The 24,405-nt window shown below is 48.9% G+C and overlaps 1 protein-coding gene across 1 annotated transcript in view; it reads right to left on the bottom strand.

Annotated features, from left to right (window-relative positions):
* The window catches only part of CDH4 (cadherin 4), a 646,328-nt gene that overhangs the window by 200,459 nt on the left and 421,464 nt on the right, over positions 1 to 24,405 (bottom strand). Inside the window, 1 exon segment of the mRNA XM_063107192.1 lies at positions 9,613 to 9,839. Coding sequence (XP_062963262.1) covers positions 9,613 to 9,839 — 227 coding nt within the window.

The following is a 24,405-nucleotide window of genomic DNA, read 5'->3' as shown; positions in this document are numbered from 1 at the left end:
CAATTTGGAATTTCTAGCACCTTCTCGAACAGTACAAACAACCCTTATCACTTTGATTTGATACAGTTCTCCTCAAAGGCTATATAATTTTTGTTGTGAATCTGAGTCACCTATTTTACATCCCAGGAAACATTACACTGTCATAATTCACTTATATTTTTTCTATCTATGTGGGCTTTTCACAGCTCTTCATTTTTCCTTCCATTTCTGAACTTTCACGTCAAATTGTTTGATTTTTGGCTGAAGAACACAATCTGTGACAGACGTACTCAGTTATTGTTTGACAATGTCTTTATCAACTTTACTTCTTGAAAGATAGTTTCACTGGATAATAGCATTCTACTTTCTTTTAGCACTTTTAAAGTACCATTCCATTGTCTTCTAACTTCCATAGTTCCTGTAGAGAAGTCAGCTTTGAGTTTAATTGTTACTCCTTCAAAGGGTCTCTGTCTTTTCTTTCTACTTGCTTTCAAGATAGCTTCTTTGTCTTTGGGTTTCCACTATCCTGCCTAGAGTTCATAGGGCTTTTTGACTCTATGCCTGGATGCCTGTTGTCTGTTTTGGAATATTTTTTGCCACTATATTTTCAAATATTACTTCTGCTCCATTTTATCTCTCCCCTTCATATTCCAAACACACACATTAGACCTTCTTCCTTCTTCTCCAATGTCCCTTACCTTTCTGCATTTTCCTTCTGTATATCTCTTCATGTTTTAGAGCATGAATATTTCTTCTGATATCCTTTGCTTCACCAATTGTCTCATCAACTATGTCTAATCTGCAGATCTATCTATCTATCCATTGAGCTCTTAATTTAGTTTGTTTTATTTTTCTGTTCTAAATTGCCCAGTTAATTCATTTTTATATCTTCCAATTCTCTCTCAAAATCTTATATTTAATTTGCTTAAACACAGGAAGCATAGGTACTATAAAATCTATGTTTGATAACTCCATTACCTGGAGCCTCTGTGGGTCTTTTCTTATCATCTGCTGTTTCTCTTGATTTTTATTTACATTGTGTTGTTCTACCTCATGTGTCCAGTGATTTTGGCTTGAATGCTAGACATTGTATATAAAAGATGATAAATATAATTTAAGGCCTGGTATGATATCTTACACTGGAAAAGATTTACATTTGCTTCTGGAAGGCAGCAATCTGGCATCTCCTTAATCCATTTATACAGAATGAAGTTATTTGAAGGTTAGCATCAGTTCCTGTAAGGGCAAATCAACCATATGACCCAGTGTCTCACAGTTAGTTGGTGGTCTAAGTCCCAGACAGACCCCTCCCTACTTCTTGACCCCTCTGCTGCTCCCATACCACCCTGGTGAGGGTCCAGAGACTGCAGTGAGCACAGGACCATGAAAGGCTGGGAGCATGTCTATGATGGCAATAAGAGCTACTGTTTTTCACCTCCTTACCTCTCAGAACCTCACAGAATATTCTCACCTCCCCAGGAGAGGGTGTAGGTAGTATTGTTACCCCATTTTCTAGAGCAGTCAACCTCAGGAGGGTTGCATGAATTGTTCCCAAACACCCAGCTAGTCAGTTGGAGGAGCCTTGATTTGAACCCACCACCCAGGGTGGCTGGGCTCCTTTGCCAGGCTGGGCTCAGCCATACCTAGAGAGTCACTTATTAGTCCTTTCAAAACATCAATTCTCCCATGCAGTAAGGTGGCTGCGGTCACACAGCTCAGCTTTCCCCATCTGTGACATGGAGACAATGATGGCACCAACTCCTAGGGATGTGATGAGGGTTAGATCAACTAATGCCACTGGGGGTGGGGTCTGAAGGTCAGGAGAAGGCATCATCAGCAACAAAAGTGGTATGAAATGTAAGGGGACTGTAACAGTCATGTCTCATGGACTCAGGCATGCAGCCCCACAGTAACCGCACAACTGGGCTCACTAGGGTGCTCTGAGCCTGGGACATGAATTTTGTGCCCTTGTCTCTCTGTGTGGGTACCACCTGGGCCAGCCTGGCATGGGGTTGAGGCACGCTCACTGGAGGCTGTCTAACTGCAATCACCACTGCACCTGCACCTTCCACAGGACCAGGGGGTTAACTGCATCAGAAATTGATTCATTAAATTGCCTGACAAAAGCTGTCATTATATTTTCAATTGAGGCCTTCTATCTGAGGCCTTCAACAGGCTTAAGGAATTCTGCTCTTGGCTAACAAGGTGTTAGAAGTTTCTGCTCATAATTAGGGACTTGGGGTCAGCCTAGAAGTCATGGGCATGAACAGGGATGTAATTCCCTGCCCTTCAGCACTGTGGCAGAGCCACTAGAGGGAAGGGACCCCACTTGGGGCAGGTCCTCAGGGCTGCTACCAGGCCGTGCCCACCCCCAGAACCTGCCCAGCTCATCGCCTCTCACCACACACGGCTTGTAATAATCATGCGGGAAGGAGTGAAGAGCAACATTTCTGCCTTAGAGTCTTCAGCATCCACAAGGTGAGGCCACCGCTGCGACAGATGTGTCTTAATGGTTCAACACACCCCAGAGGATGCTCAAGACCTCCCTCCCCTGTGGCTCTGCTCATCCATGGCGGAGCAGGCCGTCCACCTGCATCGCCGCCTTCCCTGTCTCATCACAACCACTTCTACTCCCATGTGAGCAACAAGACAAACCAAAACACAGGTCCCTGCTTCCCCAAAGTGGGTTCCTTGGCACACTTGTCCTGCAAGCTGTTCCGTGAGGAAGGGTTCCTTGGTCAAGCAGGTTTGGGGACACTTGCAGACTCTCTCCCACTTGGAAACTCACAAGGCATATTGAGTCATGTAAGGTTCTGGGTAAACCCATACAAATGAATCTGCTCAACTTTGTTTAACCCTTTACTTCTCCCTTCCCAAGGGGGCACTGCAAAGGCTGTGCTGCCACCAACTGTGCTGTCCTTTGCTCGTGACATCACTAATTTTCCCACTGAGCCTCAGATTAACTGCGAGGAGTTTGAAGGGCTCAGTGCACTTCCTCCCTCCCCAGCAGCGGACCCTTCAGGCAAGTGCAGCAGCACTTGGGACCCCTTGTGCTGGTTTTCTTTAGTGTCCTTCCCTTGAGGCCAACTGGGCTGAAACTTCCCTATTAGCCTGCAGCTCCCACGACCTATTCCCAATGCCACTGTAGGAACCACCGAGATGGCAGGAGGTGAACAGCACCTGGCTAGCTCCCCATCATACACATGAAAACCAACATTTAGGATTTTGGGGTGGACACGGGTAGCTAAGGAGTATGGTCCTGGATTGCTGGAGTCGGCAGGGATGAGAAAGAGCTCTCAGGACTGGGGGAGGGTGGAGTTGCCCCTTCCTGTCCACCAAAGGGTTAGAAGAAGTAGAAGTCAGAGGGGCTGGGAGGGGTGGCACTGGCTTGTGCCCAGTTTAAGATGGAAATGTGGGTGGTGATGACAGCGGCAGTGAAGCATGAGGCTGGTGTCGTCTTTCCATCCTCCGAGGTGATGGCCGCCACTGCAGTTTCGGGGTGTGTTCTATGTGAATTACTGCTGTTTGAAAAATGCTTGCTATCCTTTGATTAAGATGTGTAGCTTTGGGAGTTCCAGTCAAGATGGCAGAGTAGTTGGCTCCTGGTGTCACTTTCTCCCACAGAATGACCAATTTGAAACTATTAAGGAGCAACAACAGTACACCCGAGATCTGCGCTGGAACAGGCAGGAACTGTGTGCCGCAGGACCCCAGTTCAGGTTGCTCCCCACCATGTAGAGAGACTTTAGAGCTTCTGGGCTCACATGCCCTGAGCCTGCCGTGCTGGAGAAGGCAGGCAGGGAGGGACTTATGGCTCAGGCCAACCCCCACTGCTGGGAGAGTCTTAAGAGACTTGGGGCTCCCACACCCCAAGCCAGCCTAGCCGGAGAGGGCAGGTGGGGCAGGACTTCCAGCCCAGGCCAGTCCATGCTGCCAGGAGAGACTTAAGATGTTCGAGGCCCCCGACACCCTGAGCCAGCCATCCTGAAGAAGGCAGATGGGGCTGGACTTCCAGCCCATGCTGGTCCCCCCACTGGGAGAGACTTAAGAGCCTTGGGGCCCCCACACCCTGAGCCAGCTGTCTCAGAACAGGCAGGCACAGCAGGAACCCCAGCCCAGGCTAGTTCCTGCTGACTAGAAGTGGCAGTCCCTTTAGGATCCAACCCAGACATCAGGGTGAAATGAGTGGACTGTGATAACCCTGGCCACAATGATAAAACACCAAAGGAAAGATACCAGAAATATGAAAAATCAAGAAAGTACATCACCACCAAAGGAAAATAATAACTCTCAAGCACTAGATCCTATAGAACAGGAAGTCTTTGAAATGACAGACAAGGAATTTAGAGTAACAATTCTAAGGAAACTAAATGAGATACAAGAAAACTCAGTTAGACAACACAATGAAATGAGAAAAAATATAATGGATCTGAAAGAAGAAATGTACAAAGAAATCAGTGCCTTGATAAAGAATGTAGCTGAGCTCGTGGAGCTGAAGGATTCATTCAACAAAATAAAAAACACAATGGAAAGTTTAACCAGCAAACTTGAACAAGCAGAAGAGAGAATTTCTGACCTTGAAGAAAGGCTGTTTGAATTAACACAGGCAGACCAGAAAAAAGAATAAAAAAATTGAAGAAAATCTAAGAGAGACTACAGACAACCTTAAGCGCTCAAATATCCGAATCATGGGTATTCCAGAAGGGGAGGGAAAAGGAAATGGCATTGAAAACATATTCAATGAAATAATAGCAGAATACTTCCAAGGTATAGGGAAAGTCACAGATCTCCAGATTCAGGAAGCCCAAAAATCCCCAGACACACTCAACCCAAAGAGATCCTCCCGAAGACATGTGATAATCAAACTGGAAAAACTCAAAGACAAAGAGAGAATCTTAAAAGCTGCAAGAGAGAAGCAGCAAGTCACCTATAAGGGAGTCCCAATCAGAATAACATCAGACTTTTCATCAGAAACCCTAAAATCCAGAAAAGAATGGGATGATATATTCAAAACACTAAAGGGCAAAAATTACCAGCCAAGAATACTTTATCCAGCAAGGCTATCCTTCCAAAATGAAGGAAAAATAGTATATTTCTCAGACAAATAAAAACTGTGGGAGTTCACTACCACACGACCAGCCCTACAAGAAATTCTCAAGGAAGTACTGGGTTTGATACCACAAAAACAACCATCACTGCCATGAATACTCAAGAAAGAACAATACCTACCAGCAAAACAAAAAATGCTAACAAAAGAGAAAAAACATAGTCTGTCTATCATCCCAAGAAACCAACAATTACAGAAGACAAACAGAAAATTAGAAAGGAACCAAAGGTACTAAAGACATCTAAACAAAAATCAGTAAAATACTGGGAGTAAATCAACATCTTTCCATAATAACTCTAAATGTAAAGGGATTAAATCTCCCATTCAAAAGACACACACTGACTGACTGGATTAAAAAGATGGACCCAACAATATGCTGTCCTCAAGAGACTCACTTGACCTGTAAAGACACACATAGACTAAGAGTGAAAGTATGGAAAAAGATATATCATGCCAGTGGAAATTAAAAACAAGCCAGAGTAGCTATTCTTATATCAGATAAAATAGACTTTAAAGCAAATACCATAAAAAGAGATAAAGAAGGCCACTATACAATGATAAAAAGATCTATCCATCAAGAAGACATAACAATCATAAATCTATATGCACCCAATGTAGGAGCAGCCAGATTTACACAGCAAACACTATTAGATCTAAAGAAAGAGATAGATACTAACACCATAATAGCGGGGGACATGAACACCCCACTCTCTTCATTGGACAGATCATCTAGGCAAAAAGTCAATAGAGAAACGCAAGATCTAAACAGTACCTTAGACATGTTGGACTTGGCAGATAGCTACAGAACATTCCACCCAACAACCTCAGAGTATTCACTCTTCTCATCAGCACATGGGACATTTCCAGTATAGACCACATGTTAGGTCACAAAGCAAGTCTCAACAAATTCAAAAAAATTGGAATTATTCCATGTATTTTTTCCAATCACAATGGATTAAAATCAGAAATCAGTAATAAACAAAACTCTGGAAACTACACAAACACATGGAAATTAAGAAACATTCTACTTAATGACATATGGGTCCAAGAAGAAATTAAACAGGAAATCAAAAAATTTCTTGAAACTAATGAAAACAATGATACATCATACCAAAACCTGTGGGATACTGCAAAAGCAGTACTAAGGGCGGAATTTATCACATTAAATGCTTACTTCAGAAGAGTGGAAAGATGGCAAATAAACAACCTAACACTTCACCTTAAAGATCTAGAAAAACAAGAACAATATAAACCTAAAGTTAGTCGATGGAAAGAAATAATTAAGATCAGAGCAGAATTAAATGAAATAGAAACCCCCAAAACAATACAAAAGATCAATGTAACAAAAAATTGGTTTTTTGAAGAGATAAATAAAATCAACAAACCTTTAGCAAAATTAACTAAGAAAAGAAGAGAGAAGACCCAAGAAACAAAAATTAGAAATGAAAAAGGTGATATTACAACTGACACCTCAGAAATACAAAGAATCATTAGAGACTACTATAAACAACTATATGACAACAAATTTGAAAATCTGGAAGAAATGGATAAATTTCTGGATGCATACAAACTACCAAAACTGAGCCAAGAAAATATAGAAAATCTGAACAGACCAATAACAATAAAAGAGATTGAAGCTGTTATCAAAAGGCTCCCAACAAAGAAAAGCCCAGGCTCGGATGGGTTCACTGCAGAATTCTACCAAACCTTCAAAGAGGAACTGATACCAATTCTCTACAAACTGTTCCAAAAGATTGAAACAGAGGCCATTCTCCCAAACCCATTATATGAGGCAAACATCACCCTGATACCAAAACCAGACAAAGATGCATCAAAAATAGACAACTACATGCCAATATCCTTGATGAATATAGATGGAAAAATCCTCAATAAAATACTAGCTAACAGAATACGGCAACACATATACAAAATTATACACTGTGATCAAGTGGGATTCACCCCAGGGATGCAAGGTTGGTTCAACATATGCAAATCAATAAATGTGATATACCAGATCAATAAAAGCAAAGACAAAAACCATATGATCCTCTCCGTAGATGCTGAGAAAGCATTTGACAAAATTCAACATTCTTTCATGATAAAGACTCTCTACAAGTTAGGCATAGACGGAATGTATCTCAACATAATAAAAGACATATACGATAAGCCCACTGCCAATATCATCCTGAATGGGAAACAGGAACTAGACAAGGATGCCCACTCTCACCACTCCTATTCAACATAGTGTTGGAAGTACTAGCCAGGGCAATCAGAGAAGAGAAGTAAATAAAGGGCATACAGATTGGAAAATATGGAGCCAAACTGTCCCTGTTTGCAGATGATATGATCCTATATATTGAACAGCCTAAAGCTTCTATAAAAAAATCTCCTAGAGTTGATAAATGATTTCAGTAAAGTTGGAGGATACAAAATCAACACACAAAAATCAGTAGCATTTCTATATGCCAATAGTGAATGTGCAGAAAAAGAAATCAAGAAAGCTAGCCCATTTATAATAGCCACCAAAAAAATAAAATACTTAGAAATAAAGCTGACCAAGGATATGGAAAATCTCTATGAAGAGAAATACCAGCTACTGTCGAGAGAAATTAAAGAGGACACAAGAAGATGGAAAGATATCCCTTGCTCTTGGATTGGAAGAATTAACATTGTGAAAATGTCCGTATTACCCAAAGTGATTTACAGATTCAATGCAACCCCCATCAAAATTCCAATGACATTTTTCTCTGGGATGGAAAAAGCTATCCAGACATTTATATGGAACAACAAAAGACCATGCATAGCCAAAGCAATCCTGAGCAAAAAAAATAAAGTTGGAGGCATAACACTACCTGGCTTTAAACTATATTACAAAGCTATAATAACCGAAACAGCATGGTACTGGCATAAAAATAGATGCACGGATCAATGGAATAGAATAGAGAACCCAGAAATCAATCCATATGCCTACAGCCATCTGATCTTTGACAAAGTCAGCAAATCTACATACTGGGGAAGAGACTGCCTTTTCAACAAGTGTTGCTGGGAAAATTGGATACTCATATGTAGGAGAATGAAACTAGACCTATACCTTTCACCATATACCAAAATCAACTCAAAATGGATTAAAGAATTAAATATACATCCTGAACCAATAAAACTCCTTAAAGAAAACATAGGGGAAACACTCCAGGAAGTAGGAGTGGGTACAGACTTCATGAATAGGACCGAAAAAGCACAGGTATCTATAAGAAAAATAAACAAATGCGATTATAGGAAACTAAAAAGCTTCTGTACAGCAAAATAAACAACCAACAGAGTAAAAATACGACCAACAGAGTGGGAGAAAATATTTGCAAAATATTCATCTGACAAAGGATTAATATCCAGAATATATAAGGACTCAAACAACTTTACAGCAAAAACCACAAATAACCCAATTAAAAAATGGGCAAAGGAGCTGAATAGGCATATTTCAAAGGATGATATACGAATGGCCAACAACACATGAAAAAATGCTCAACCTCACTCAGCATCTGGGAAATGCAAATCAAGACCACTTTGAGATACCATCTCACTTCAGTTAGGGTGGCTATCATCCAAAAGACTGAGAATAAGTGCTGGAGAGGTTGCGGAGAAAAAGGAACTCTCATACACTGTTGGTGGGGCTGCAAAATAGTGCAGCCTCTATGAAAAATGGTTTGGAGTTTCCTCAAACAATTGCAGATAGATCTACCATAAGACCCAGCTATTCCACTGCTGGGAATATACCCAAATGAATGGAAATCATCATGCCAAAGGGATACCTGTTCTCCAATGTTTATTGCAGCTCTATTTACAATAGCCAAGAGTTGGAACCAGCCCAAATGTCCATCATCTGATGACTGGATAAGGAAACTGTGGTATATCTACACCATGGAATACTACTCAGCTATAAAAAAGAATGAAATACTGCCATTTGCAACAACATGGATGGACTTAAAGAAAATTATATTAAGTGAAACAAGTCAGGCACAGAAAGAGAAATACCACATGTTCTCCCTTATTTGAGGAAGCTAAAAATAAATAAATAAACACACAAACAAATCAAGGATTGTGGGTGGAAGAAGACAGAAAAACCTCAAAAATTCCTTGAACTATTTAAATCAAGTGAACAGATATGATGGGGGCGGGGGAGAGGAACGGGTAAAGGGGCATGAAAATCAACTACAATGTATATTGAGAAGTAAAATAAAAACAAAAAGAAAAAAATGGAAATGTGGAACCCCTTGCTCAAAAAGTTATCAAGAACGTCAAGCTGGCGGTATCAGCGCATTCAGCTGCTGAGCGCGGGGCCCTGTGCGCCTGCTCAGGCCGACTGCTCCTATCGGTGGCCCTGCCTCAGGACACTGCGTAGGTCAGGGGTGCTTTGGATGGCATCAGCCTTCTCTGACCAGCACGGCCCATGCAGATGGCGACCCCTGTGGCCTTGGGGAGCCTTGGCAGACATTCTCCTCACTTACCCAACCTGCGCAGTCCCAACCTACCTTGTGTCCCGAGTGTAGGGACGAGGTCTGCGCCACCAGCAGTCGCACCACGGTGTCCCATCGCTCTGCCGTTTGGTGGTCCCACACGGTCACTGTGAACGCCACCTGCTCAGAGGGGATCCGCAGCTCCCGGGTGGCGAAGACCGTCCCATCTTCACCGACTTTGAAATCCAGGCTGTTGGTCTCATACTGCGTCCCGCGGGTCTCCACACAGCTGCTGAACTTGACTGCAAAGAAGGGAAGAGGACAGTCAGGACCGGCCTGGCAGGCGAAAGGGCAAGCTCCAGGTCTCCAACAGGCATCGGGAAGAGAATGATTTCACTCATTGTTTGACCTTCAGAGAAGGTATTGTGTTTTATCTCTACCTCCTAGGGAACTAGCTAGAGGCCTTAAAAAGGAGGAAAATAAATAAATAAATAAAAAGAAGCAACGGATGCACGTTCATTATATCCAAAACACAGCTGCTCTCCATTTCTGCAAGCGCCCCTCTCCCTTGTTGTCATTATCTTTGAATTCAGCTGGAGTCTCTTAGCGCACGGTGGGCATTATCTACCTAAAAATTATTCCCTCGTTTTCCCCACTCTTGCTTCATGTAAACCTTCTGCCTGCCAGCGTAGACTTTAAAGCCCCTAATGGATCTATTTTTCCACCCCAAGAAGGCTGAGTGCAGGGAAGAAACAAGAGAGAGCTGGTATTTAGAGAGCATTCCCCCGATGGCAGGTGGATTCTGGGAGCAGAACTGGAATCTGCCGCGTCTCTGGTCCTTTTTATTGCTTAGCAGTACCTGATACCTGCAAACTGCCCTCTGGGTGGCTGGGGCAGAGGCAGGACCGGGCAGACCCAGCCCTGCCAAGTGCTTTCTCAGTTAATTGGAAACAGAGAGTTGAAGGCAGACAGTGACTGTTATTGACTCCACTGGTACAGCACATTGCTTTGCTTCCAAAACATTCATTAGGCCACCAAATTGCCAGCCCCTCCTAATGGCTCCAGCGCCACAGCCATTTTTAACTCCGCGGCAGAAAAAGACATCACTGAGGCTGCATATTCATCTGAACCACATTAGTGCATTTTTCATACATGTGCTTTTGGCGACTGTCACCTAACGCCATGGTAAATTATGAAGCACCAACAGCCAGCATAACGTTCTGCTGATAAAAGCGATGGCCGAAGTTACCTGGTGTTTATAAAAATGTGGGTATCTCAGCAATGATGGTGGGAGGATTGGTTTTTTAAGCAATTTCACTGTCACCACTTACATGATTTAATTGCTATTTATTCTAAAAACTAAAAAGAGCTACTCACTGTCGAGTAGTTTGATAAAATGTGTTTGTCTCGTGTTCACCTTTTATCGTTGCCTGTCTTGAAGGAATAAATAACATGTTTACTCCCTTGTCTCAAATACTTCACTTTAGACGTCTCCTCAGTTACCAGCACCTCTCCTTGTGGCTTCAATATAAAAATGTTTCTAAATGTGATGAAACCAGGAATTTCCACCCCGCCGAGCCTGACAGCGAATGTACTAGAGAGGCCCACAAACAGCGTTTCCTCCAACACGGGCCGGCCAGGGTTAGCATCGAACTGCCCCCCATGGAGGTGTGCCCCTCTAAGGACAGAATAGTTACATTTTTTTCAAGTGACAGGAAAATTCCAAATGGCTTTTATAGTACTGTGTGCCCCCATAGTAAACAAATTAAAATCAGCAACTGACTGAGTGGATCAATCATTTCTGACACCCGATTGTCACTGACAAAGACAAGAATGGCAGTTCTGTGACTGCTAAGAGATGAGCACAAAATACACAAATAAGCCCCTTTGTTCTCTAAAAGCTGGTTTCTAATAAAACTAACGGAATTGGGAAGCAGCAGAGGTTTGCGTTTCTCTAGGATTAAATAATCATGTTGTTGTATTTTTTTTTAAATAGGCACACAGCTTTGGTGACATCTTAGGCAATGTTGATGCTGCTTTAGGAATAGATCACAACATATGAGCTGCCCAGAGAGGAGCACGGGAGCTGTTGCTCATGGGAACCGAGGATGTCCACGGCAGGGGACCCTTGGCGAGATTAACGATGGGGCCCTCGGGATCAAGTCTGCGGCTGGCTCGGAGGAACGGTGCCCGTGGGGTGTGAGGGGGGCTTCTCCACGAGGGATCATAAGATCCTTGCAGAGTTTTAGAAGTTAACGTGTTGCCCGACAGTGTCTGACACAGACCCGTCCGATCATGGGAAAGCTCTGAGCATTGTGAGAGTATAAAAGCCCAACACCTGTTTCAGTAGCACCTTCATGGGGTGATCTGCTCGATCCAGCATCCCTCGTTTTGAAAACTTTGTCCATGGGGGATGGTTTTCTCCATTTGTGTTTGTGATTTGGAGTCCTGACCAGCGAGAGAGTGGCAGGAAAGCAGGATTGTAACTTGGCGGAGAGGGGAGCCGGCCGGGGACAAAGGTCAGGGTGGACACCCTGCTTGCTGGAGAGAGGCTGGAAGATGGGGAGTGCGGGGGGGGGCACCACTTTCCAGGCAAAGAAAGGAACTTCAGAACAGCACCCGCTCCCGTGCCCCGCCAGGCTCTTTCAAAGGAAAAGATCAATAAGAAATGTTCTTCTGAGACTTGGGGGCATTAATACAACATGAGCACTGAATAAATGAACACTCCCTTTTGAAACTCTGTGAAGCGTGGTCTAAATTGCCCAACAAGAAAACATTACTTGGAAAGTTACCGACACTTTGGCTTGCTATGAAATGGCGAGTGAGGCGTGGGGACAGACCTGCGGGGAAGTGTCTGGGGTCTTGGGAACGGGACTCCTCCTCTGCTTGTCTCCACCTTGTCAATGAACCAGCGGTGGTTTCCCTCTTCACTCTGGTCACTGGGAAGCTCAGAGGCCACCCTGCAGTCAGCTTCTAGCAATGCTGTGGCGTTTGTTGACTCTGGTACATTCCACTATATTTTCTGTCCTTGTTTTCTCTTCACCCCTCTGCCTTCTTCTTGCTTCCTTTCTAAGTTTTGGAGCCTACGTTTATCTCTGCAAGGCTAAATGTGTTCCAGAAGGACAGAGGAGAAAGTACACACGTTATCAGCACACACTGCGTGTCCCCAAGCACAGAGGGAGTGCTCCTGGAGGTGTCACCCGGCTTGGGGCTAATCTGTCCTCTTTCAGCTTTGCTGCTCCCTGCACATGGCCTGGAGTCTGATTATAAGACCTCAGCTGGACAACCTAGCGCTGCTTATGGAGTTTTCTTTGGGTCATTTGAAGCCTTGCTGTGCCCTCACTTCTGCTGCTGGTCATTCAGTGGCACCGTGGCGGCTGCTGGGCTCCAGAATCCCTGGTTCCCATGTCCTCCTTGTGTCCTCCAGGACTGCCGGGCATGCTGGGGGCAGGGTGCAGTCCTGGCCTGCCTGCCCCTTCAGGAGGAGCCAAGGGTGGGTCTCCCACTACGCAGATGCTCTGTCCAGTGTGAAGGCCTCCAGGCCACTACGAGCTCTTCACCAAGCTTGGGACCTCCTTTCTGCTCTGCACTCAGCCCAGGGTCATCACGTGACATGCCTCCTGCACTCTCCCTCACCACGGGAAAGAGTCACCAGGGAGACTGTCACCACCAGCTTCCCTGACTGTGAAGGTGAGCACTAGCATTAACATATTAGCTTAATATTTTTCTTAAGGTATTTGCTTTTGATCTTCTAATTTCTCTCTCAGTCTTCAGGAGAAAATTAAAATCCTATGGGATTCTCTAGAAAACTTTTCCCTCAGTGTATCACGTAAAACCAACACATGTCATGGAAATCTTCCTCTTCTGATTTAAGTGCAGAGAACAGTTCTATCCCAGCTCCATCCAGACCTTTCTAGGGCATGCCTTGGTTTCCCGAGCCCCTTCTGTGCTCTGGGCCACACGAGGCATGGCCTGCTCACACTCCACCAGGAAGGGAGAGTTGGTGGGTGGTACTGTCCCTACTTTGCAGATGAGGAAACTGAGGCTCAGGGACATTTCACACCTTAATGAAGGTGGCCAGAAGAGGCGGGACTTGAAGCTGTCCCTGCAGGGTCCCTGTCGACCTCAGGCCTCCGCATGGCTGGCAGGGACAGCTGAGCCCCAGGTGTCCCCCAACTTGCATGTTGTGAGGGAAATTTCTGCTGCTGTTTCTGAGCACTGGCCCCTGGGTGGTGCCTACGAATCACCGAGGCTTGGCTTCCCAGGCCCTGTGGACGCTGGTCCCTCGTCTTTGCAGGGGAAGGCCTACAGCACAGGGGACGTGCAGCCCAGAACTAAGGTGTGGGGAGACAGCGCCAGTGTGGAAGTGCAGGCACTGAAGGTCACAGCTCCACAGGTGCCTCGAGGGACCCGCCAGTTGCCTACAGCCGCTGCCTGTCACAAGCCAGGCGTCTCCCTGTGGTTTGCTAATTACTTCCATTAGTTTTAAACAAACTTGACAAGAGACAGAAGGAATCCTGAGAGGAATTAAGACTAATTGTTTAAACACTCACAGTGGAAGCCTCCCCACCCCCTCCCCTTGGTGGCTGCAGCCACAGCCCTTGCAGCCAATGCTGGAGGTGGTACTGGGGGTTGGGCCTTGGAGGTGAGCACCTGCTGTCCCACACTGGAGACACTGCACACAGACACCAGCTGATCTGTGGGGCCCTGGGCCCCACCAGTGTGCGTGTGTGCATGGTTTGTGTGTGTGCACATGTGTGCATGTATGCGCATGTGCGTGTGTGGGTGTGGGTGGGTGTGCATGTGTGTGCACGTGTGTGTGTGTGCATGGTGTGCATGTGCGTGGTGTGCATGGTGTGTGCCATGGGGGGCCGTGTGGCAGCAGCCTCACCTACACTGGCCCAGGACCCTCGGGGTTGGGGTGTGGACCCCAGTCCACAGCTTCCTGCCTTTGTGACCGGGACAAGCAGTGGCTCCTCTGAGCCCCAATCTTCACTTCTGCACAGTGGCAGTACAGGATGGGGGGAGGAGGAACTGAAGGGCATCCGGCAAGCGAGGACACTGGGCCAGCGTGGACACTGGGCCAGTGTCAGCTCTCGACTCACACACGTGCTGGCGGGTGGGCACGCTGCTACCTTCAGTGATAAGGAGACAGGCCCAAGGGAGGGCGGGAGCAAGGGCACTTGGCCAAGGTCACACAAGCTCGTCCATTGCATGAACACTTGCTTCCCTGGGCACAGAGCCAAGGCCCATGGGGGGCAGTGACCAGGCCACGATGACATGGACGGCTGAACCATCCAGGCTGTCATGGGGTCACCACGAGGGGCCCTGACCAGGCTGAGGATCTCCAGGGGCAGGCATGGGGGAGTTCTGCAGCATGTGTGGGGCCAGCACTTGGGATTCTGACTCTGTGGGGATTCGTCTCAGATGGCTGGGGTCCACCTGCTCCTCCATGGACAGGACGGACTTAATTTTAAAGACACTAGAGGACAGAAGCCATTCCATTCATTCACCTCCAACGGCTGGTCTCTGCTGCCACTTCTGAAATGTGACTGAATGCTGAGGAAGGGCTCGGCTCCTGGAGCCAGCCTTCAGCATGGCCCAAAATCTCTTTAAGAAGCACAGACTGTGATGGACGCCCGGTGGTCAGCACAGACTGCTGTGGTCAGCTCGGGAAGGGCTGAGCACCAGAAGGTGCAACCGTGTTCGGATTCCATCCCAGGGTGGCCTCCCTCCCCTCAGCCTTCTCCAGGCAGCTGGTAGAGTGAAGTGGAAGCTGAAGGCCAGTCCAGACATGTCGTCCTCTGGCTGGGATCCAGACTGGGACTCTTGATATGCAGAGCTAACGTGGCCAGCATCATTCATTCATTCAAATGACATACATGTGTGGATACCTCAAGCCTGCCAAACCAAACACAGTGACTTGCAGGTGGCACTGAGAGTGTGGGGTGGAACTGACATTAGCCAGGTAACTACATCACAAATGAGACTCTCCCGAGGAGCACGTTCTATGAGAGCTGGACCTGGACTCAGTGGTAGTGGAGGGGAAGAGCGGGCTTGCCTGAGGACACGCTGCTTCTGCTGACATCTGAGAAGCAAGAGGCTCACTGGGAAGCTTGGGCAGGGGAGAAAATGGCAGGCAGCACAGGTAGCATGTGCAAAGGTCCTGGGGCAGAGGTGGTGTGGGGTACAGGATCCAAGAGCTGATGTGACTGCAGCAGGGGCAGCCGGGGAGTGACATTTAGAGGGACTGGCTGGGAGGTGCTTCATAAAGATGTCAGAGTCTCATGAAGCCTGCTGACATCTGTAACCCACAAAGGATTATCCGAACCCTGCATCAGGAATGAAGGGCCATTGTGAGTTCTCAGGAACTCCAGCAGCCTTTGGGACCAGCATTAAGACAGGGTCATATCCTGTCCTAGCCTGCAAACAGCACAGTGAGCTGAGTCAGGCATCTGCAGCTGCGGAGGCAGAAACACACCCTCGAAATTTAGCTACGAAGCGGATCACATCACTCCAAGTAGAAGGCTGTGGCACCTGCTTCACACACCCTGCATCGTGTGCTGTGTGTCCCTGTGCCAAATGTGTAAAAGTACCTGCACCACCCAGAGAATCTGCAGGGCTTAACTCTGCCTCGAGAATTCCCTGGGAAGGTCACAAACCTACAGCACGCCAGGATGGGAAGGTGCTGCAGAAATGATTGGCTCTACCCCTCATTTCAGTGAAGAGGAAACTCAACTTGCTGAGAGGAAATTACATTTCAGAATGCATTCATTCATTCAAGCAATTCCACAGCCCTTAGGGAATCCCTGTAGTATGAAGGGCCCAGAGTCATTACATACATCATCATTCTCCATCCGGGACTCTGGGCACCTTAATGTCTATTTAATTGATGCCAAAAATGCAAAGCATGCAGCAAGTCCAGTGCCGTCATGTTTTCTTAGAATCTTGTGCTTTCATCAAGTGCATGGCTGGTGCAAACCTGTGGCTTCGGCCAATTCTGAAATCTGAGGATTGCATGGTCTGATATTCCCGTGTGTAGCAGTCATAACCAGGCCCTCGGCTAAACAGCAGAGACTTAGTTCTTTGGTTTTCCCAGGCTGGTGCAGATAATGTTCTTAAAAAATCATTTACACCCTCCCATCTCTTGGGTGCATGGGGCGACAGGTGCAGCCATGCTCATCCGAAGCTTCTGCTGAAATCGGCATCATGTGCCCAGCAGAAGGAGCCGTGGCAGCTACCCCTCATTAGGAGGTGTTTGGGTTTAACCCTCAACCCTCGTCATTTTTAATTGCCTGCTCTGTGAAAGGAGCTGGGAGGCAGCGTGTGTAGGGACAGGTAGCGAGCGGCCTGTGGCCCGCTTCTTTGTCTGCAGGAGCAGCCTGACATTTATGGGGGCAGCAGGCTGCATCTCCCCAAGATGGGTGTGCTGGAGAATTGTGCTGTGGTTATGAAACCCCCCCCCCCTTTTCTTTTTTACTTTTCTTGTTAGGTGCATTGAGAAAGATCAAATAAGCCAGAGATGAGCTTGTAGCTGGGATGGTGCAGAGGAGTGGATGAGTTTCAAACCTGCCGGTGCAACTAGCAGAGTCTTCCTGTCTTTCCTCCCTCCCTCCCTCCCTCTTTCCTTCCGTTCATCCTTCCATCCAGCATATACCCACTGCCTCTCCACGGTCCAGGATCGTTCTAGGTGCTGGCGAGGCAGGCTCAGAGCTGCTTACGTGGAGCTCACAGTGTGGTCGGAAGACTGAATGGATAAGCTGGCACATGCACAAAATCCCATGACAAAGATGGGGGCAGCAAGCAAGCAGAGGGCCGGTGAGAGGAAGCATTTGCCCTGAGGCCTCAGTGACAGGGGAGAGGCCACAGGCAAGCTGCAGGAGAGAATCCTGACCTGGAACAGCACGTGTAAAGGCCCTGAAAAAGAGAGAGCTTGCGGGACGAGATGGAAGGAGAAGGGACTGGGCTTGGTGGGCGTGGACTGTGTCTGTGGACACCTGGGCATGGAAACAGGGCCCCACTGCCCAAAACCTTTTCTGTTTGGAACACAAGAGAATTCACTTGAAACAACCAAAGATCCTTCTTAAAGGACATCAATGGCTGGGTAGATGGTCCCTCTTCTGTCCCATTGCCCCCCTCCACCCTCCGTGGCCGCTGCATCTCACGCCTGCGGCTCCAACGGAGCCCAGAGCATCCCCACCTCCAGATGTGGAAACTGGGGCTTAGAGAGGGAGAGTAAGTGTCAGAGCTGGGACCTGAGTGGCTCTGGCTCCATGGTTGCCTCTAGGGAGTTCTGCACCCTGCAGTGCGCTCCAGACTGGTGCTGAAGGGGCTCCCGGTAAGGCTCGGTGCAGGGGAGGAGGTGACATTCAGCTTCTGCATTGAAATGCCCTAAACAGAACAAGATGCCCTAAAACATCAAAGCTGCTGATGAAAGGGGCCTGTGAGATTGAAGCCACAGGAGTTGAAGGCCATGGAGGATCAGGGGACGGTGATTCAGGGGCTCTGTTTATGTGACTCCCCAGAGGGTGGTCAGTGTAGCCAGGGAGGACCGTGTCCTCTCACCGTAAATCTCCAGGACAGAGGAGCTTGGTTCAGAGAGAGAGCTTAACTCCTTGCTGGAAGAATAATCACCCTACTTGGATAAGGTGGGTTTGTGCACCATCCCGGGGTCACCTGGGACTCAGCTCCTCATGTTCTGGGGGTTCCTGGAAGAAACCACAGCCCTGCCCTCTTGTTGACTCTGCTGTGTTTAATGGGGTACGACCCTAACACAGATCTAACTCAAAATCCACGTCATCTGTAAGCTTCCTCCAGCCGTGGAAGGCAGAACAGAGCTGGGGGTGAAGGTCAAGGGTGGAGTGGAAGCCAGGAGCCAGGGGTTCAATTCTTTTAAGCAAGGCTTGTGCCCCTGGGGGGACACATGAACTTAAGATCCAGGAGTGAGGGGGTCCAGCAATGTGAGCCTGAGGCAGGGGATGCTTCTGCCTGAGGCTGCAGTTAACTCTCGCGTCTCTGCAGGAGGAGACCGTGATCCTCTCCCTCTGCTGGACTGGGGGTGGGGGGGAGGTAGGTGGGGAGGAGGCAGGCAAACAGGCGGGGAAGGGGCGTCCCTGACCCTAGCCTCCCAGCTAGAAAGTGACAAAGGCACAGACCGCCGGGCTGTCTGGCCCCAAAGTCCACACCCTCCATGTGTTGTGCTGCAGGGATGCTTGGCTGGGCATGTGCTGAGCCGTGGAGCTTCCAGCCTGGCACAGTTGTCACCCCACATGGAGCTGCAGGAGAGGCCCCGCCCGCCTCTCCATGTGTGGGTCAGGACCAGTCAGAGCCAAGCTTCCCTGCCTGGCGCTGACTCCACACGCCTCGACTCCTCCCTGCTGGCCAAACCCTGTGAGTTCCCAGCAGGTGCTGTCCCCTTGCTTGCAGGGCCCTTTGCTGCTGCATGAGCCTCAGACTTGGCCCAGGTGTCACCTCCTCCTAGGAGCCATCCTGGATTGATCGCAGCCGATCCTCTCTCCCCAGAGCTTCTGCAGCCCTTTGTCCCCTCCACCGGTGTCTCAGGGGCAGGGCATGGGGTGATATGGGGGCTTTCTCTCTCCCCTTTTATCACCAACATCATTTAGAATTGCCGGTACCTGGTGAGGATAAAAAGCAGACTGACTTTGGTGGGTTTTATGAATCTGGGGAGGGCAAAGAATGTGTTCCTGCTGCTCCCTCAGTCCCCGCCATAGCCTTGAAATGGATGGGGAGGGGGTGTCAGTGAAACCTCAGGTCTCTGGGACCCCTTGCTGTCCTTCTGGATGGTTTTCTCACGTACTATATAAATATAAGCAGGTTCTACACATGCCTCTCATTAGACTACTGCCCATGACCACGTGTGCTCATCAGCACCTTCGTTCCTGTTTGCAGCCTCCAGAGAAGGCTCCGAGCTCCTCCCCAAACGGGGTGCATAGTGTGAATCTGCCCTTTGCCAGACATGGGAAGGGTCCGTCCCCTCCAGGCTGACCCTCTGGGAGCAATTGGCCTGACTATGGCCACCATAGTCTGCACTTGGACCCTGGGCAGATGTCTCCCAGGCCAGGAGGAAGCAGTGACCTCATGGCTGGTGGCATCTTCCTCTGCCATCGTGGTGCTCAGCACAGGTTCCTGAGTTGGCCACAGGGTGGTAGAACTGGAAACACACTGAACAAAGTGTGGAAACTGGCAGGACACCTCATGCTCAGCCCTGGACTGTGCAGGTGAGGGAGGGGGAGGGGCAGGCCCTGCACAGATGGCGGCCACATCACCCGGAAGATGCTCCTTGACTTTGGTTCCCTCACGCAGACTGGGACTGGGAGGGGCTGCTCAGCCGCAGGGACCTGTCTGGAGGATATATCGGCTGTGATGAACCCTCTCAGACTCTCCTGGCCCCTTCACCCAAGTTGTCTGCACCTGAACTGCACACCACCCACTTACTCGACTTATAAATAAAAGTCGTGTCCTCTGGAAACCTCAGGCCAGATTCCTGCTCCCTCTTCCACAAACTCCTGCTGCAGTGGTGGCAACAAACGTGGAGCTGACTCATTCCAGATGGGCTCGGGTGCACCCTTCATGCCTCTGCAGAGGTCCCCAGCTCCTGCTGTGTGTAGAGCATGCTCACGTGTGTGCACCAGCAGTGTGCAACTTCCACGGGAGGATGTGGTCCCCAGTGAGTCCTGGAGAGGAGACGGAGGTAGACTCAGATACTCAGAGCCAGATTCCACATCTGTGTGTTGCATCGGGGAAAGAAGGGTTCTGGAGTCCTGGCTGTGCCCCAAGAACATGTGACTTTAGGGGGTGCCTTCCCTCCCTCCTGTCCTCGCCTGCTTTCCCTTGCTCACCCATGTTACAAGTGTGTGGAGCACCTATATTGTGCCAGGCACTCGCACAGGCCTGGGGATGCATGTGCCCATGGTGATGTTCACTCCCCCAGGAAGCCCACCGTCCACGGGGGAGACCACACCCAGCGAGCTGGCAGTCAGAGGATGCCCTGCTAGAGGGTTAGTTTTGGGAACAAGAGTAAATCCAGGCAAGAGGATGGAGGACGGGGTTTCCAAGCCCTCTCTAACAGGACTAAGAGACTGGATGAAGCAAGGCAGAAAGCAGTGCTGATGCCCGAGGGAGGGGCGCTCCCAGCAGGGGACAGACAGTGCCGAGGCCCTGAGGCACGCAGCAGGATGGGAAGGGGGCAGGCAGGAGGGGCCGTGCCTGCTGGGCCTGGGGAGCCTCAGTAAGACTTGGAAATTTCTTTCCGAGGCAATGAGGGCTGTGTGCAAAGAGCGACATGGTCGGATGCACTTTTCAGATAAGATCCTCCTGACCGAGCAGCCCCCTGCAGGTAACGAGGAGATCAGAGAGGGGCTGCTGCAACTGCCTGGGCAGAGGGTTTGGGGGTAGCTGGGAGAGGGGCCCCAACGCTGGCCGTCACATGCAGCATGGATTGAGCATATGTGCTTGGACAGTCAAGGACCTGAGTCAAAGGCTCCCTGGGAAGCCCATTGAGACAGCAGGCCCCCAAGGTGGTGCGGCTTTGGTCAGTTTGCTCTGAGCTGGGAGCCAGGGGCAGGGACAGGGGGCAGGTGTGGTGCCATGGGGGAAGACTTGGGCTGCCCTCTTGTGCAAGTCCTAGAAGATGGATGACATGATGGGACCCACAGGACCCCAATGCACCCCCATGCAAATCCTTCTCCTGTAAACTCCAGACCCCTAATCTTTGAAGAACCACAGACACTTCTGCGTGGGGGCTTTGAGGTCCTCAAACACAACATGCCCACCCTGCCCCTGAGGCCTCTCCACTGCCCCTTCACCCAGAGCTCACCACATGGGTGCTGCCTTCCGCCCAGGAGCCAGAAGTCCCTGGCGCCCACCTCCACGCCCAGTCCACCGCAAATCTGTGCCCAACTCAGCCTGCTTTCACGCTCTGCTGCACAGCCTGTGGTCTCCCTGAGGATCTCCCTGCCCCCTGCCTGGCCCTGCCCCTGCCACCAATCTGTGCTCACACAGACACTCAGCCGAGCATCTCCCAACAGCCACCCAGGCACGCAGGTGGGCTTTATCCTGGCTCCACCCACGGGGCCTGAAACTGTGGCCTCCTCTCACCAGGCCGTGGGCTCACACTGCGGGCGCTGGGCCTGCCATCCTCACTGAGGTCGCCAGCACCTACTGCTAGGTTAGTTTGGCACCCAATGGGTGCTTGAGAAAGATTAGTGGGATAAATGCGCAATTCCATTTCCCTTAGCTTCAAAAATGGATATCCAATGCACTATCAAGCCCCAACGAGACATCAGGGACTTAAATGCATCTGCTAAGACGCCTATCTGAGATGGCTACACAGAGTGATTACAGCTCAGTGACATTCTGGTCGCCAGGGCTCAGGGGGAGGGAAGGACGAACAGGAGGAGCACAGAGGATTTTTAGGGTGGTGAAACACTCTGTTGATGTGACAATGGTGGATGGGTGTCATCACATTTGTCTAAACCCATGGACTGTGCAACACCAACAGCAAACCTTGTGTATGCGACGGACTTCAGTTAATGATGCTGTGTCAGTACTGGTCTGTCAACTATCTGTCAGTGGTGACAATGCACACACACATGCAAGAGGTTAACCATGGGAGACTGGGCAGGGACAGAAGGTCTGTCGGGACTCTGAACTTTATGTTCAATTTTTCCATAAACCTAAGACTGCTCTAAAAAGTAAAGTCTGCTAAAAAAAAGATGGATATTCACTATCCATTGGATGTATCTTCTCCAGAGAAAACACTGTCTCAGAGATGTTAGAAATCCTATTTTAAAGCAAAACTTTGAAACCTCCCCACATCATCTCATTTACGGCGGAGAATGTAAACCTGCTTCTCCCTCTGGCTTTCCTCATAATGAATCCAACATCATGATCTAACGTCCTCGCTGACTTTGCTTCAGCAAGAAAATATCAGGATATTCCTTCTGTCTGAGAAAAAATCAGCCAAAGCAGCAACAGATGTGTGATTTCCACTTTCCATCATGGCCCGCCCTCCCGAAAATACTGTACTGATACATTTTCTGTGTCTTTTTTTTTTTTTTTTTAAAGATGACCGGTAAGCGGATCTTAACCCTTGACTTGGTGTTGTCAGCACCACGCTCTCCCACGTGAGCTAACTGGCCATCCCTATATAGGGATCAGAACCCGTGGCCTTGGTGTTATCAGCACCACACTCTCCCAAGTGAGCCACGGGCTGGCCCTTCTCTGCATCTTTATTCAATATTTATGGTGCTGTGTGAAAGCCATGGTCTCCCATGTGAGCAGAGCCTGTGGGCAGTTTCCTGCTGGGGGCTGAGCCCTGAGTATCTGAGAAGGTTTCTTCAGGTTCTGGTATTAATTATTAGCCCTCTGTTTAGGAAAACAAAGTTGCAGGTGCACGGGAGATACAGAGATGGGGTGGTGGGAGAGGGCAGCGACTCTGAACAGTCCTTTTCAGGGGTGGCAGTAGAAACCGAGATATGAACATCTCACCAATAAATCCCACAGCTGCCCCATTGGAAGGGAGTCAGTGGCTCTCATTTGGGTGACGTCTAACATAGTCCTCCCTCCCACGCCCACATAGCAGCAGGCAGGAGTGATGGTGGCAGCCCCAGCCACTGATGTGCCATGAAATGCCAAGGCCCCACGTCAAACAAGTCTGCACCCGGAGGAATATGTGGTCAATGGCGATGACCCACTTGTCATCCCTGCTGTCAGGGAGGGCTGGAGATGGATGTTCTTCTACCGATGGCCAAGAAATCAGGGTGTGGCCCCCCCACCCTGAGTCCCTCCCTCCCAGGGCCAGCGATGTGGGCTGTCCTGGTGGCTGTGAATGTCGTGGGGGTGCTCCGGGAGGTGGGGATTCCTTGACAACTCTGGAAAGGTTCCTGCTGGGACTTTTGCTCTCTCACTCAGGAGTGTGTGGGTCCATTTGACTCTTTGGAGAATCTAGAATGATTTTTAGAACTCTTAAGAAAAGAAGGGTTGGTTTCTATTGACTGTGTGACACTAACATTTCATGAACTAACATTTTGTGAATATCCATTCATTCATTCACTCATTCATGTGTTCATTCAACGTTGACTCAGTTGTCTACTCAGCACCTGGTCAGGTACTCAGAGCACATTATCTTACTGAACTCTCACAAATCGATATAGGAGGTTGTGTTATGTCCATTTTCAAGAGGAGGAAACTGAGGCTCAGAGAGGTTTCCTGGCCCTCGTGAGGCCCCAGGGCCAGTGAATGGCAGGGCTGGTGCTCACCTGGGGTGCCTGGCTCTGCTGTGCCCCCACCCCCTGCCCGTGAGCCTTGTGCTGTGAGAAGCCCCCTTCCTTCTCACTCCAGACACGGCCCGGAGCCCTTCCCTGCATGATTCAAACCCAAGCTGGGTTTGGAGGATGAACGAGAGAATGATGCCCATCTGTTAGTGATGTTCCTTCCATGTCCTGCCTGCCTGTTCTTTTCCACAGCTCTTGCCAGGAAGAGCTTTATGTAAGAAAAATGTACACAGGTGCCTATTCACAAAGGGGTGACCATGCATACATTTCATGCCCACCATACACCACGTGGCAGCATTCCGTTTCAAAAGGCCCCAAGTGGTCGGCTTTTGTGGCTGTACTTTACAATTTGGAGAGGTCAGTCCTTGCCTGGTGCGGACTTTCCTGGCTCCCCTATGATGATGTTTTGGAAGAGAAAAAGGTGCTGCTGGGGGTCCCTGGAGCCTCCTGGAGCAGGGGCAGACTCAGAGAGAGTCTGTGCACTGAGCAAGTCACCACGGGGCTCTGACTCTCCCCTGGTGGGAAATGTAGGTGCCCCAGGGGCTGCCCTGGCTCCCACCTGGGGCTGCCCTGT

Source organism: Cynocephalus volans, chromosome 1, assembly GCF_027409185.1.
Source record: "Cynocephalus volans isolate mCynVol1 chromosome 1, mCynVol1.pri, whole genome shotgun sequence".
Lineage (NCBI taxonomy): Eukaryota > Metazoa > Chordata > Mammalia > Dermoptera > Cynocephalidae > Cynocephalus > Cynocephalus volans.
Note: the sequence above shows the minus strand (reverse complement) of the source record. Positions and strands in the feature narration are given on the sequence as shown.